The following is a 16,384-nucleotide window of genomic DNA, read 5'->3' as shown; positions in this document are numbered from 1 at the left end:
AGTGAACATTTGGGGATGGAAGATATATCTGTCTCTCCCTCTAACTCTTTCAGATAAATATTTTTTAAAAAAAATCTGATGAGAAATAACTGTAAAACAAATTCAAAGGGATCTACAGGATTCTGTCTAAATGAGCCTAGAATAGCAAACATGTAAGTGGATTAATCATAATTATTTAACTATAAAATGTTTTTTAAAAAGTAGACTAAGGAGTGGGCATTTAGCCCAGCAGTCAAGACACGAGCTAAGATGCTGGTGTCCCACCCTGAAGTACTGGGTTTGATACCAGGCTCCTGACTCCAGCTTTCTGCTAATGCAGACTCTGGGAGGTAGCAGTGAGGGTTCAAGAAACTGGGTTCCTGCCATCCATTAGGGGGACCTGGATTCTGTTCCCAGCATCTGGCTTTGGCCCTGTCCCAGCCCTGGCTAATGCTGCCATTTGGGAAGGAAACCAACAGATGGAAACTATCTTTTTCTATCTCTCTCTCAAATAAATTTTAAAAAGAAAAAAAGAGTAGGTTAAGTTTCAGTTTAGAAAACTTGGATTTTGGCCGGCACCGCAGCTCACTAGGCTAATCCTCCGCCTTGCGGCACTGGCACACCGGGTTCTAGTCCCGGTCGGGGCACCGGATTCTGTCCTGGTTGCCCCTCTTCCAGGCCAGCCCTCTGCTGTGGCCAGGGAGTGCAGTGGAGGATGGCCCAAGTGCTTGGGCTCTGCACCCCATGGGAGACCAGGAGAAGCACCTGGCTCCTGCCTTCAGATCAGCGCGGTGCGCCCGCCGCGGCGGCCATTGGAGGGTGAACCAATGGCAAAGGAAGACCTTTCTCTCTCTCTCTGTCTAACTCTGCCTGTCAAAAAAAAAACAAAAAAAAACAAAACAAAACAAAACAAAAAAAAACAACTTGGATTTTGCCATTTTCTACATACCATAGTTTAACTATTTGAAGAGCAATATCTAAAGATTATTCTCAAGTTTCATAACTTTCGTTGTTGTTACATGAGATTTAAGAAATATTTAGATACAAAGAATTATTAATGTCTTATTTGAATGTTTTGACATATAAATAAGTTCTAAAAGGAGTTAAGAAGTAGCTGTTATTGTATCTCCCCAAAATTCATATGTTGAATTCTTAATCCCCAATACTTCCAAACGTCACTGTATTTGGAGACAGGGCCTCTAAAGAGGTTGAGATGAGGCAGTTTCCTATTTTAGGATAGGCCCTAAACAAACAAAACTGATGTCCTCATATAAACACACATACAAGCACACAAATGACACCTACATATACACAAATACACATATACACACTCTACCTGTAATAAGATTGCCTTTAGAATCATCAATGGATCATCAATCTCTTCTTCATTCTTAAGATCTTTCAACTTCATGTCTGGTTTACTTTTTTCCTCCTATGAAGGAAAACAAGAAAAGAGCTTCAATCACCAATCCCTTAAAAGCAATTAACAAGCTATAATACCAATGCCATGAAGTTTCAAGATGGAGAAGTGATGGTAAAACCATCACAGAAATCTATATATGCTTTGGAATCAGGCAGACTTGGTTTTGAATTTATTCCTGCACAAGTTACTCCAATCTCTACTTATCTTACAATCTCATTTACAGATAAAGCAAAGCTTCTATCACAATGCGTGAGTAGTTTAAAATGTTTGTGAAAATTAACTTAAACAAAAGTATTTTATTGCAGAAAGTTAAAATTCTCACATGTAGAGGTCTTGAAAAAGTTCATGGAAAGTGTATATTATGAAAACACTGCACAGATTTAAAATTTTTTTGTCCCAATACAAACACCTTTTAACTCCATTTTCCAAGAACAATCAGCAAGTTCCAACATTTTCTAGCGAGGTATCATTTTTGCAGCTTCCTACAAATTTGCTGTGTTGGATTTTCATTATCACTCTATTCAAAATATTTTCTGTCTTCATGCCGTATGTCTGTACACTCACTTGTGTTAGCCTAAGGAAATCTCACTCATTGTAGTAGGCTCAGCTTTATTCTTTTCCATCTCCTTTCATTCAAGGTTTCACCCCATTTACTATGATGGTACTGAACATGTCAAAATTCCCTTGGAGGCTGGCGCCGCGGCTCACTAGGCTAATCCTCCACCTGTGGCGCCGGCACAACGGGTTCTAGTCCTGGTCGGGGCACCGGATTCTGTCCTGCTTGCTCCTCTTCCAGGCCAGCTCTCTGCTGTGGCCAGGGAGTGCAGTGGAGGATGGCCCAAGTGCTTGGGCCCTGCACCCCATGGGAGACCAGGAGAAGCACTTGGCTCCTGCCTTCGGATCAGCGCGGTACGCCGGTTGCAGCGCGCCAGCCGCGGCGGCCACTGGAGGGTGAACCAACGGCAAAGGAAGACCTTTCTCTGTCTCTTTCTCTGTCCACTCTGCCTGTCAAAAAAAAAAAAAAAAAAAAAAAAAAAAAAAAAAAAAAAAAAAACCTCCCCTGGAAAGCTATTTTTGATTACATTTTCTTCCATACATACCATTTAAAATGTTTTTTTTTTTTCAAACTGGCTTAAAACTATTAAATACCAATAGACCTAACTAAGACAAAAATGATCAAGAAATAATAGAATATTACTAGGCACAACCAGCCTGCTGCAAAAAAATACTGAAGTACAAGCAAAACAAAAACATTGAAATGCACACTGGGCTAGCAAGAACATCAAGAAAATCCTCAGAGCCCAGGTGAGATGGGAATCCAGCTCCCCAGCTGCTACAGTCTGAAGGTTTGTGTCCCCCAGAAGTCGTGTGTTGAAGCCTCCTCCCCGTGCAGCAGCATTGAGATGGGGTCCTTAGGAAGTGACCAGGTCTGAAGACAGCATCCTCAGAATGGAATCAGTGACCTCGCAAAAGAGGCCAAGCAGCTCCTTTCCTCCCTGCCAGGTGAGGGCACAGCACGAGCACAGTGAGCCTGCACAGATATAAAACTTGCAGATCCTCGACTTTCTGGCTTCCACAACCGTGAACAGTTTTCTGTTGTAAGTTACCCAGTCTAAAATGTTTTGTTATAGAAGCCCAAACGGACTAATGCACCAAACTTGCCAAGGTGAGCTTCCAATTTGATCACATGTGGGACAGGGTTAGTCCAAGGTCTAATGAGCAGGAAGCTGAGCGATGGGCTTTTCAGATGACAACTAATTCTGACACTAACTGGGAGTTCACAATTCCACTGAATTCTGACATTAACTACTGGGCAATAGCATAGATCCCATAGGTTAAGAGCTCAGTCCCATAAGACTGACCCCACTTCAAATAAAACCACAAATGGGATCCCCAGGTTAAGTACACTTCTGCCTGGATGAATACAAATTCTAAGGTTCCTATAACCCCAAGCTCATGTCACAATTTCTCTGAACTAACAGAACTCACGAACTTATACGTACACTACAGTTCACAGGATGCAAATGAACAGCCCACAGAAAACTGCGCAGGGCAAGGCCCAGAAGGGTCTCGAGGTCACAGGTCAGAAAGAAAACTGTACCTGTGAGGTTGGGGTGGATGCCCTCTCAGATGTGGGTGTTTACCAACCTGGAAACGGCCCAAACACTGCTTTTCAAGTTTTCATTGAAACCTCATTACAGAGCCACAATTAATTAAATCAGTGGCCACTAGTGACTGAGCTCAAATTTCCTGTCCCAGCCCCTTCCTCAAGGTCAGGGACAGGGCTCAATGTTTCTTTTGTGTGTTGTTTTTGTTTTTAGATCCAGAACACTTTTTTGTTGTTTTTCCCAGAAACCTTTTACTTAAGGAATACAAACTTCCCATATTTCATAATTACAACTTGAGGTACATGGTGATTCTTCCCATTGTACCCACCCTTCAACCCACTCCCTCATCCCGCTTCCTCTTCCCTCTCCTATTTTCATTATTTTTTACTAAGATCTATTTACAATTAACTTTATACATGATTAACTCTTTAAGAGTTCAAATAGTATGAAAAAGAAAAACTATTCCTCAACAGTCGAGACAAAGGCTGTTCAAAGTCAGTGCTTCTCAAAGTGTCAATTTCACTTCTATAGATTACCTTTTAGGTGCTCTATTAGTTATCACAGGCCAGGGAAAACATATGGTATTTGTCCTTTTGGGACTGGCTTATTTCACTAAGTATGATGTTTTCCAGCTTCATCCATTTTGTTGCAAATGACCAGATTTTTTTTTTTTTTGACCACCATGTGGTATTACATGGTATACATATCCCATAATTTCTTTATTGAGCCTTCAGTTGATGAGCATTTGGGTTGATTCCATATCTTAGCTATTGTGAATTGAGCTGCAATAAACATGGGGGTACAGATAACTTATTTGCTGATTTCATTTTCCTTGGGTAAATTCCCAGGAGTGTGATGGCTGGGTCATACGGTAGGTCTATATTCAGATTTCTGAGACATCTCCATACTGTCTTCCACAGGGGCTTTACCAATTTACATTCCCACCAACAGTGGATTAGGGTACCTTTTTACCCACATCCTCGCCAGCATTTGTTGTTGATTTCTGTACGAGAGCCATTCTAACTGGGGTGAAGTGAAATCTCATTGTGGTTTTGATTTGCATCTCCTTGACAGCTAGTGATTCTGAGCATTTTTACATGTCAGTTGGCCTTTTGGATTTCCTTTTTTGAAAAATGCCTGTTTAAGTCCTTTGCCCATTTCTTAACTGGATTGTGTGTTTTGTTGTTGTAGAGTTTCTTGATCTCTTTATATATTCCGGTTATTAATCCCTTATCAGTTGCATAGTTTGTAAATAACTTCTCCCATACTGTTGGTTGCTGTATCCCATAAGTTTTGATATATTGTATTGTCATCTTCATTTATTTTCAGAAATTTTTTTATTTCTCTTTTGATTTCTTGAATGATCCATTGTTCATTCAGGAGCATGTTGTTTGTACATGTTCTAGAGATTTCCCAAGTTGTTTATTTCCAGATTCATTCCTTGTGGTCAGAGAAGATGTGGTATGATTTTGATTTTTTTGAATTTGCTGAGATTTGCTTTATGGCCTGGCATGAGGTCAATTCTAGAGAAAGTTCAATGCACTAGTGAAAAGAATGTATTTTGCGACTGTAGGACAGAAAGTTCTGTACATATCTGTTAGGTCCATTTGGTCTATAATGCCAATTAACTGTTGTTTCTTTATTGATTTTTTCTGGTTGATCTACCCATTGCTGAAAGTAGAGTATTAAAGTCCCCCATTACTATTGTATGGGAGTCTATGTCTCCCTTTAGATCCATTAACATTTCCTTTAAAAAGCCAGGTGCCTTGTAATTAGGTGCATATATATTTATAATAGTTACATCTTCCTGTTGAATTGATCATTACATAGTGCCCTTCTTTGTCACTTTAAACAGTTTTTGTGTTAAAGTCTATTTTGTCTAACATTAGGATGGCTACACCAGGTATCTTTTGGTTTCTGATAGCATGGAATACCTTTTTCCATCCTTTCACTTTCAGTCTGCAGGTATCTTTGTTGGGGATGTATGTTTCTTGTAGGCAGCAAATAGATGGGTTGTCTTTTAATCTATTCAGCCAGTCTGTCTTTTCATTCATAAAAGAGCTTTGCAGGGTTTAGTATTCTGGGTTGACAGTTTTTTTTCTAAGACTTGGAATATGTCTCACCATTCTCTCCTAGCCTATAGGGTTTCTGATGAGAAGTCTGCTATGAGTCTAACTGGAGATCTTTTGAAAGTAATCTGGCATTTTTCTTGTGTACATTTTATAATCTTTTGTTTTACCGTGGAGTTTGACTACAATGTGTCATGGTGAAGATCTTCTCTGGTCATGTCTATTAGTAGTTCTCTGTGCTTCTTGTACTTGGATATCCCTTTCTTTCTCCAAATTAGGGAAGTTTTCTGTAATTATTTCACTGAAGAGGCCTTTTCACGCCTTCAGGAACTCCCAAGACCCATATGTTGGGTTTTGATAAGCATTCTGTAGATCTCTAACAGTGTTTTTTTAGTTTTCTAATTTCTTCTTGTTTTTGGTTCAACTGTAGAATTTCCAGAGACTTCTAACTCAGGTATTCTTTCTTCTGATTCACTGAGTCTGTTGTTAAGGCTTTCCACTGCATTTTTTATTCTATTGAATTCTTCACTTTGATTTCTCTTTGAGTTCTCAATTTCACAGGAGAAATTTTCTTTCATGTCATATACAGATTTCATTAGTTCGTGGATTTGCTTCTGAATACTTCTAAGTAATCCTATGATCAATTTTCTGAATTTCATTTCTGGTATTTCTTCAATCTCTTCATCTTCACATTCTAGTGTTCTTCTGGGGGCATCATGTTGTGTTCCTTATTCTTGTTCCTTGAATTGCTGCGTTGATTATTCGGCATTTGTAGAGATACTTTTTGGTTTATTTTTTGCTGTTTTTTCCTGTGATGGCTTTTATCTTTGGACTATGCCTCTGTGGCTTAGTGGAGGGTCTGCTTTTTAAGTGAAAACTCAGAAGCGTGTGGTGGGTCTGGCCAGGGAGCTCTGTTCAGCACTCCAGGGTGAAGCAAATGTCCAAGGTGACACCCAGGTTGGGTGTGGTAATTTTTTTTTTTTTTTTTAATCAGAGGGGAGAGCCTGATCAACTCTGTTCGCATAGTCTTACACACGTCCTTTCCTCAAAGGAGACCAGTGCCTGGGCACTAGTCCCAGGGGCTCCAATATTTGTCCATGCTGCCAAAAACTACAACAAGGATCTGTGCAGTCCTGGGTGTGAGCACAGATCCCACAGCAATGTCCCTCACCAGGGAATCAGGGAGCCCCGAACATGTGGAGCTGCCCACAGTGACTGCCCAAAGTCCCAGCCACACTGCACACCCTCCAATGTAGATACAGTGTTTTCACAGACCCAGCACACAAGCTTCCCACAATCACAAAACCCAGCTTTCTGTCAGTTCTCCCCGCCAGACTCAGGCATCTCCACTCAGCTTGCTGTTAGGTGCACGGACACAAGCCGGTGCAGCTGTTATGTACGTCCAAAATGGCACCTGCCCTCCCTCAGCTTGTTACAGGACACTGGTGCAAGGTGGTTGGGGAGGGAGAAACGTGTCCCCTTTTTCTCCTCTAGTTTGGAAGATACACTCTTCCCCACAGGGCTCCAAGCCAGGCCCACACCAGGCTCTTCCTGCAGCTTTACTGCCAGTGGCTTGGGCTGCTGCAGACTGGTCTCACCTCACTCTCCAGCGCTGGTGCGGAGGCTCTTGGCTACTGAGGTCCTGGGCGGTGCACGTCCACAGTGTCCCTTTAGTTTACATGAAGTTTCCTCTGCCATTTTCTAACTCTTCTTGAGATTGCACTCACTCCACTTTTTAAAGACTATCTTCCCTTGGATCAGAGCAGTAAGCTCCCTCCCTACTCCACCATCTTCAATTTCAGGGCTTAAAGTTTCAATCCTCTCATCACATGACTGCCCCCATCCGGAAGCTTCTAAGTGTGACTTCATTACCATCAACTCAGATATGGTGGAAAGGGGCTCATTAGGAATAACAAAAGGCACTCCTATCACTCAGGAAATCCCAAGTTGCTCTGTGCCAGGGGACAGAGACCAATAGTGTATTTTTTTATTATACCACAATGAAAGACTCCAGCAAAAAACCTGAGAACTCCAACGGCTATATCCTCAATATAAGTGTCATGTGTGGAAAATAATCCACCCTACAATGAAGGACAGTGAGCAACTGGGTTTGTCTTGACCCTTGTGCTGGACGAAGGAGGAAAAACAGCCTCTAAGTCAGTCCTCGCCTGGGTTTGTGGCCCAAATCCACACTAGCAGTATGGCTCTAAAACCATTAAGTCAGGTTTTAAAGCTGTTAAGCGTTGGTGGCTCTTGGTTTCTGCTAGAGACAATCACAAATCTTTCTTCAAAAAGTCACTTTCAACCGAAGCCTCCGATTATTCTAGTAAGTCAATTCTTTTTTTTTTTTTTTTTTTTTTTGACAGGCAGAGTGGACAGTGAGAGAGAGAGACAGAGAGAAAGGTCTTCCTTTGCCGTTGGTTCACCCTCCAATGGCCGCTGCGGCTGGCACGCTGCGGCCGGCACACTGTGCCTATCCGAAGGCAGGAGCCAAGTGCTTATCCTGGTCTCCCATGGGATACAGGGCCCAAGCACTTGGGCCATCCTCCACTGCACTCCTGGGCCACAGCAGAGAGCTGGCCTGGAAGAGGGGCAACCGGGACAGAATCCAGTGCCCCGACCAGGACTAGAACCCGGTGTGCCGGCGCCGCAAGGCGCAGGATTAGCCAGTGAGCCGTGGCACCAGCTCTAAGTCAATTCTTAAAAAACCAACGAGGGCCATCTTGTGGTGTAGCAGGTAAAGCTATCACCTGCAGTGCCACATCCCATATGGGTGCCAGTTTGAGTCCCAGCTGCTCCACTTCTGATCCAGCTCTCTGCTCTGGCCTGGGAAAGCTGTAGAAGATGGTCCAAGTCCTTTTTGGCCCCCTGCACCCATGTAGGAGACCCAGGAGAAGCTCTTGACTCCTGACTTCAGATCAGCCCAGCTCTATGTCTCTAATTCTTTCAAATAAATAAATCTTAAAAAGGCACAGAAGCCTACCACCCAAAAGAACAAAATGACAAGGAAATAGAATTATCAGTAGCAGTAGACATTCAAGTCAGATCTACATTATCTTCATACACTGCAATTATAAGAAAGAAAATAATCAAATAAATATGCCAATATGTTTAAAAAAATTTACAAGTATGGAAGGAGAAATTTAAAAATGATAGGAAGGAAATGGCAAGCCAGTATTCCAGAAAAATGTTTGCGCTCACAAGCTCAATACTTGACATGGTGATGCAAGTGACATTCAGGCTGGGCCCAGTCCTCCTCCACTCTGCTAGTATCCAATCCTGGCCTCGTGGGGTCAGGATCCAGTAGGCTTCACTTCTGATTCAGTTTCCTGATAATATGCCTGGGAGGCAGCAGGTGATGGCCCAAGTGCTTGGGGCCCTGCCACCCATGTGGGAGACCCAGACGGAGTTATAGGCTCCTGGCTTCAGCCTGGCATAGCCTGGGCTGTTGTGGCCATTAAGGGAGTGAACTGGTGGACAGAAGATCTCTATCTCTCTTCCTCTATGTCATTCTGCCTTTCAAATGTTAAAAGAAAAAAAAATTCCACATCATGTGTTATATAAGCCAGTGCTCATTTAGTTCCTTGGAAAAATTCAATAGTTGTCAACTATAGGAATTGTGTTATTATCTCTTAGTCATAATGGAGCAACTGTAAAAGTGAGGAATGGTTCTAGGTTAAAGGAGATTCAAGAGATAATTAAATGTAATGCATAATTCTAAAGTTGACAGTGGATTGGGAGAAAGCTTCTATAAAGGATATGGCTGCACAACTGGTAGAACTCAAAAAAATCATATTTTAGATAATTACATGAATTTTAAAAGTCCCTGATTTTGAGCTATGATTATGGAACAGAATATCCTTGTTCTAGAATGGTGGGGGGTGGGGGGGCACTGGTTCTGCCAAGAACCATTTTGATATTTATAACATTTGTAGGCCACACAACATTATCGACTTAAAAATTAGTCTGCTATAGATTTAGTGAACTTTGAGTCCTGCTTGTGGTTGCCAAATGATGCTGTAGGCCTTCTATGGCCTGTGGACCAGACATTCCCTACTGCTGTTCTAGAAGATAAACACTAAAGTATTTAGGGGTAAGGAGGAATGTGATGTCTTCAACTTAATTTCAAATGATTCAGCTCTAATAAGGATGTTAACAATGTGTGCATATACACAAATGTGACAAAATGTCAATAGAGGATCGAAGTAACGGGTACACAGGTGCATCTGCACTGCACTGGTAATTGTGTGAGATTACTTAGAAACAAAAGCAAGGGACGTATCTGTATTTCAGTGCCTATCAAAGTTTCCTGTAGAGTGATTATGTATAAGGGCAAAAAAATCAAGATATTTCTAAATGAGCACCTATACTTACCTGAAATTGCCAGTTTCCCAAATGATCAATATCTTTAATATATACGTGATAATGTCCTCCATAGCAGCCACCTTTGTGTATAATAACTGAGAAGAGGTCATATATATATTCTAAGTCATCCAACTCACTCTAAAAAAAAAAAAAGATGTTGAAAGAGTTTATATAAATTTCACCTATTATTATTTAATGCTAAATAAGAATGATTTTAAAGGCTGGCACTGTGGTGTAGCACAGTAAGCCACTGTCTGCAGTGCCGACATCCCACATGAGCACCAGTTCAAGTCCTGGCTGCTCTACTTCCGATCCAGCTCCCTGCTAATGGCCTGGGAAAGCAGTGGAGGATGGCCCAAGTCCTTGAGTCCCTGAGCCCATGGGGGAGACCTGGATGAAGCTTCTGGTTCCTGGTTTCAGCCTGGCCCAGCCCCAGGTGGCTGTGGCCGTTTGGGGAGTAAATCAGTGGATGGAAGATCTAGCTCTTTCAAATAAATAAATAAATAAATAAATCTTAAAAGGAAAAAAATCTAAGAGAAACTTTCAAAATTCATTCAAAAAGGGATAATTTTAAATAACTGGTTTTAAATGTAAATAGTCCTAAGTTTTCTATTAATTAACTGATTTAATACCAATGACATTACACCAATCAAACTCTTCCTATGAGTTAAACAAACACATATATCTGAGAAAAATGTTATTTTTATGCACTCTGGCTAAGATCTATAAGCCAAAGTAACAACAGGTTAGCCTATCAGTGAGTTGATGTAGAGATTTGTAGCAAGAGAAACCCACCTCTATATTCTACCTATTATGCTGCTTTATATATGCTCTCTTTACCTACTAAAATTGTCCTACATTCCTACCAAGTTGTTGTATGTCTCAAAAGTCAAAACCAGATGAACTATCTACCTCCCATCTTGATACTTCAGCCCTCGTATAGAATAGGAACTTAGCAATTATGAATTCCAGCTAGCCTTGTTTAGAGGCAGTTCAGTAGAACCAAGGGAATTCTTTCTTGCTTTATTAATTCCATGGTCAACCTTTTCTGAAATTAATGTTTTCTAAACAAAAGATTTACTTATTTGAAAGAGCAACACACAGAGGGAGAGACAGAGAGATCTTTCATATGCTGGTTCACTCCTCAAATAGCTGTCAACAGCCTAGGCTGGGTTAGGCTGAAGCCAGGAGCTCAGAACTCCATCTGGTTCTCCCATGTGGATGGTAGGGGTCCAAGCACTTGGGCCATCTTCCACTGTTTTCCCAGGCACATCAGCAGGGAGTTGGATCAGAAGCAGAGCACCCAGGACTCAAACCAGTGCTCTGATATGGGATGCAGGCATCATAAGCAATGGCTTCACTAGTTGTGCCACAATGCCAGCTCCAAACTTCACACACCTTATATTCACAAGTGACTAAGATGAACTTCTACACTAGCAACTAAAACCAAACCAAAAACACCAAAAACCAAAAAAGCTACTTCAGATTAAGAGATGCTTCATTTACTTAGGGGCTGGCATTGTGGTCCAGCAGGTTAAGCCACTGCCTAGGATGCCAGCATCCCATATGGGTGCCAGTTCCTAGCACCAGCTGCTCCCTGTTGATGTATCTGGGAAAGAAGCGGAAAACAGCCCAGGTGCTTGGGCCCCAGCCACCATGTAGGAGACCTGGATGGAGGTCCAGGTTCTTGCCTTTGGTCTGGCTGTTGCGGCCATTTTGGAGTAAACCAGTGAACCAGCGGATAGAAGATCTCTCTCCCTCTAACTCTTCCTTTCAAACTTAAAAAAAAAAAAAAAAAAAAGGCTTATTTAGATCTCTAAGAAGACTTACGTTTTCAGTTCTTTTTTTTTTTCCTTTCTTTCTTTCTTTCTTTTTTTTTTTTTTTTTGACAGGCAGAGTGGACAGTGAGAGAGAGAGACAGACAGAGAAAAAGGTCTTCCTTTTCAGTTGGTTCACCCCCCAATGGCCGCTGCGGCCGGCGCACTGTGCCGATCTGAAGCCAGGAGCCAGGTGCTTCTCCTGGTCTTCCATGTGGGTGCAGGGCCCAAGCACTTGGGCCATCCTCCACTGCACTCCTGGGCCACAGCAGAGAGCTGGACTGGAAGAGGAGCAACCGAGACAGAACTGGCACCCCAACTGGGACAAGAACCCGGTGTGCCGGCGCCGCAGGCAGAGGATTAGTCTATTGAGCTGTGGCGCCAGCCATTTTCAGTTCTTAAAAAGATGGATTTATTTATTTGAAAGGCAGAGGGACAGAGAGACAGGGATGATGGGAGAGATCTATCCTCAGGTTCACTCCCTAAATAACCACAACAGCCAGGGCTGGGCTAGGCGAAAGCCAGGAGCCTGGAACTCCATCTGTGTCTCCCATGTGGTAGCAGGGTCCCAAGCACTTGGGTTATCTTGTGCTGCCTTCCCAGGCACATTAGCAGGGAGCTGGATTAGAAACAGGGCTCAAACTAGCAGTCCAATATGGAGCGCCAGTGTTACAGGTGCAACTTAGCCTGCTGCACCACAACACTGGCCCGTTTTCAAATATGAGAGGTATGAACTACAAGATACAAGCTTCCTTTTGGCTCTGATGTATAAATTCAGTCAGTGTTCATCAGTACTAGAATACATTTAATAATATACTTAATATCAAATATTAAAATACACATTTGAGTACATGCCACTTATTTGGTTCAGGCAAAAGATGAGCAATATACAAGAAGATTTAAAGTGACATATTTTTCATTAATATGGAAATCTAAAAGTAAAACCAATGTGGATTTCCTAGATAAATGCTCAAATTTCTTACTTATTTTAGTTTTATCAAAGTATGTTAAAATCATGTGACAAACTACCTTTTATAAAAGGAGGAACAAGTATATTTACTATCCCTGGTAAGGATTCCAAATGCCAGATTAACAAAGTGTCACCTGCCTAGTGAGTTTCTATATGTATAATTCATTATTATATCTAAAGTAAACAATCTAGAGAGCAAAGTATCCATTAATGGTAATTTTTCTAAGTACAGAGTCATTTCTAATTTTGTTCTTAAATTTGTACTTGAGATATTCCAAAACAGCTTATTAAAGAGAACTGAGAACAAATCAGTATTCTGAAAATTCAAAAGTTTGGTAACTAATCAGTGACTCTAAGATAGGAGACATGGCAGTTGGGATGTCTGAAGACATTTTTGGTTGCCACAAGGCAGGGAAGGGAAGTATGGGGACTCCACTGTCTACTAACAGATGTAGGCCAGGGAAGCTGACTAATATCCTGCAATCTATAAGACAGTCTCCCACAACAAAGATTTAATTCAAAATGCTAATAGTAACAAGGCTGAGATTCTGCAATTAATCACCTGAAAATGAGATGAATACAAGATTCAATCTTGGTGGGGGGAAAACAAAGAATTTAAAAGCAAAATAGTTCAAACCTGTTCACAAAATGGCTTGAGATTGATCCGTAGAGGAAACGTGTAAGGGCTAGTTTCTTTGTAGCGTTCACACTTCACAAAATCAAAATTGAATCTTAGTAATGAAACAGTAAGAAAGGGAGGCAGCTTACGCAATTTGGCCGACTGTAAAAAGAAAAGTTTACAAAGTTTGTTCAAAGCAGAACTCTAGGAAAGGATTACATAATGGTTCCTAAGTCATGAAAAAACCACCTATGACACAGTTTTAAGAGAAATAGGTCCTAAGTCACATAACTCATCACCACGGATTCAACATAACTTTGATATAAACCCATCCATATTATGGACTAACAGTGCATCATTCATTTATACTTACAGCTTAAAATTCACAGCTAGTTTTGTTTAATGTTGATCTCCTAAAATGCTATCTAACGAGTATGTTATAAACGGGTGCTCCATCTCCAGCTGCATATTTCCTGCCCAGGTCCTGGTGTTTCACCTTCCTCCTTCATGTCTTCACTTTATCTACCACACACTGTTCTCTATACTTAATGAAGAACTAGAGCTCCTAACCTGGGATGTAAGAACCAGTTTCAAAGAATCTGAATCCATGAAATGGTATAAAAATTATGTGTTGGGGCCAGCGCTGTGGTATAGTGGGTAAAGCCGCTGCCTGCAGTGCCAGTATCCTACGTGGGCACTGGTTCAAGTCCTGGCTGCTCCACTTCTGATCTAGCTCTCTGCTATGGCCTGGGAAAGCAGAAGATGGCACAAGTCCCTGAGACCCTACACCTGCGTAGGAAGACCCAGAGGAAGCTCCTGGCTCCGGATTGGCACAGCTCTCGCCACTGAGGCCAATTGGGGAGTGAACCAGCAGATGGAAGACCTCTTACTCTCTGCCCCTCCTTCTCTGTGTAATTCTTTCAAATAAATAAATCTTTTAAAAAAACTTATGTGCTTAAGTATTTTGAGGGAGAAGATCTGTACCTTTCATCAGACTCTCAAAGGACTCTAATTCCCTAAGGTTAACAACTGCTGATCTGCTGATTGAAATTGTTATAGTCATTGCTCTCAGATTCAAAAGCAGGTCTGTTTTTAATTTCCTGCTGTAAAACAAAACACTACATAAAGCTTTTTTTTTTTTTTTTTTAAGATTTATTTGACAGGCAAAGCAACAGAGAGAGAGAGAGAGAGATCTTCCATTCTCTGGTTCACTTCCCAAATGCTTTTAACAGCTGGGGTTGGGCCAGGATGAAAACAGGAGACAGGAATTCTTTTTTTATTTTTTGACAGGCAGAATGGACAGTGAGAGAGAGAGACAGAGAGAAAGGTCTTCCTTTGCCGTTGGTTCACCCTCCAATGGCCGCCACGGCTGGCGCGCTGCGGCCGGCGCACAGCGCTGATCCGATGGCAGGAGCCAGGTGCTTCTCCTGGTCTCCCATGGGGTGCAGGGCCCAAGCACTTGGGCCATCCTCCACTGCACTTCCCTGGCCACTGCAGAGAGCTGGCCTGGAAGAGGGGCAACCGGGACAGAACCCGGTGTGCCGGCGCCGCAAGGTGGAGGATTAGCCTACTGAGCCTCGGCGCCAGCCAGGAGACAGGAATTCCATCTGGGTCTCCCACATGGGTGGCAGGGACCCAAGACCTTGGGCCATCATCTGTTGCCTCACAGGCTTATTAGAAGGAAGCTGACCAGAAGTGGAGGCAAGAACTGATCCCAGGCACTCAAGAATGGAATGCGGGCATCCCAAACAGGAGGCTTAACCCGCTGTGCCACGCCTGTCCCTACCGAGCTGCTTTTTACTTAAAGGTCATCTGTCGCTCCCCCACTCGCGGAGGAACGACACGGGACGCTGTTTTCTTTCCCCGGTCCTTCCCGGATTTGCTGCTGCTTCTCCGCCTCCGCGGAGGAGCGGCACCAAGGAGCTCTCCGACAGACTCTCTCAGGGGGCCCCGCACGTTTTCTCTCTCCCCCTCTTATAGTCCTCTCCCACCAATCCGTGCTCTGCCGGCGTTCTCTCTCCACGCGCTGAGCACGCTGTTCTCCTCCAATCAGAGGTTGGATCAGGAATCAGCTAATTGACAAGCAGCTGTGTAAGATTTGGTTACTCCCTCTCAGCGCCATATAGTGGGAGATCAGACGCATAGAGTTAGCTTCAGTCCACAGTCTCAGTACTTATTTGTCTCCCGGGCGCCCCGCCTTGTTGCAGGAGACGGACCCTGCTCCCCACAGTCATCATTTGTCCCCAAACCTCCTGGATTAATGGTCCGTGAGGGGAGCAAAATTCTCCCTTATGTAAAAAATTATCCACAATTATGACTAACATTGTTAAAATATATATATTTTTAAAGATTTATTTATTTGAAAGAGTTACAGAGAGAGAAGGAAAAGCAGAAAGACAGCGAGTGAGCAAGACTGATCTTCATTCACTGGTTCACTCCCCAAATGGCCTCAACAGCTAGAGCTGGGCCAGGCCAAAGCCAGGAGCCAGGAGTGTCCTACAGGTCTCCCACACAGGTGCAGGGATCCAAGCACTTGGGCCATCTTCCACTGCTTTCCCAGGCCACAGCAGAGAGCTGGATCAGAAGTGGAGCAGCTGGGACTCAAACCCACGCACATAAGGGATGCTGGAACTGCAGGCAGGGGCTTTACCCACTACACCACAGCGCCAGCCCCAATGACCATCTTTTACAAAACAAAACCAAAAAAATAACAATTCTAGTGGGTCAAAGTCAAATGAAAAATATTGATAACACAAAATGGTAGATTTTTCAAACAATTCTAAAGACGAAATCTTAAAAAAAAAAAAAAAAAAAGTAACTCAATTCTGCATTTATTTAGGCAACACAGCCAAACTTGGAATGCACCAGATCTAATGCAACTACACCAGAACAGAATTTGGAAAGTATCAAGACGAAAAATCCCCACTGAAAAACAATTACTAAATGACACAAAAGGTACATAAAAGAATCCTGTTTAGCTAAAGGGTCTTATTAGCAAGGCTGTTTTAATAACGTGCAAATTAAGTGCAACTAA

General features: G+C 42.5%; 1 protein-coding gene across 15 annotated transcripts in view; it reads right to left on the bottom strand.

The window, feature by feature from the left end:
• USP40 (ubiquitin specific peptidase 40) overlaps window positions 1-16,384 on the bottom strand; it is a 106,484-nt gene that overhangs the window by 73,438 nt on the left and 16,662 nt on the right. For 13 of the 15 annotated variants that reach the window (XR_011387050.1, XR_011387051.1, XR_011387049.1 and 10 more), the window contains 3 exons: window positions 13,369-13,512; window positions 9,954-10,082; window positions 1,316-1,411 (listed from right to left, as the gene is read on the bottom strand). Coding sequence is in view for 9 of the 15 variants with exons in the window: in XM_008275247.4 (XP_008273469.3) it covers window positions 1,316-1,411; window positions 9,954-10,082; window positions 13,369-13,512 (369 nt within the window). In the remaining 6 variants the exon portion in view is untranslated. The remainder of the gene's footprint in view (window positions 1-1,315; window positions 1,412-9,953; window positions 10,083-13,368; window positions 13,513-16,384) is intronic. The other 2 variants (XM_070070023.1, XM_070070022.1) reach the window with 1 other exon arrangement.

This window comes from Oryctolagus cuniculus, chromosome 3 (genome assembly GCF_964237555.1).
Source record: "Oryctolagus cuniculus chromosome 3, mOryCun1.1, whole genome shotgun sequence".
In the NCBI taxonomy this organism is placed as follows: domain Eukaryota; kingdom Metazoa; phylum Chordata; class Mammalia; order Lagomorpha; family Leporidae; genus Oryctolagus; species Oryctolagus cuniculus.
The sequence above is the reverse complement of the archived record's forward strand: the minus strand, read 5'-3'. Positions and strand labels throughout refer to the sequence as shown.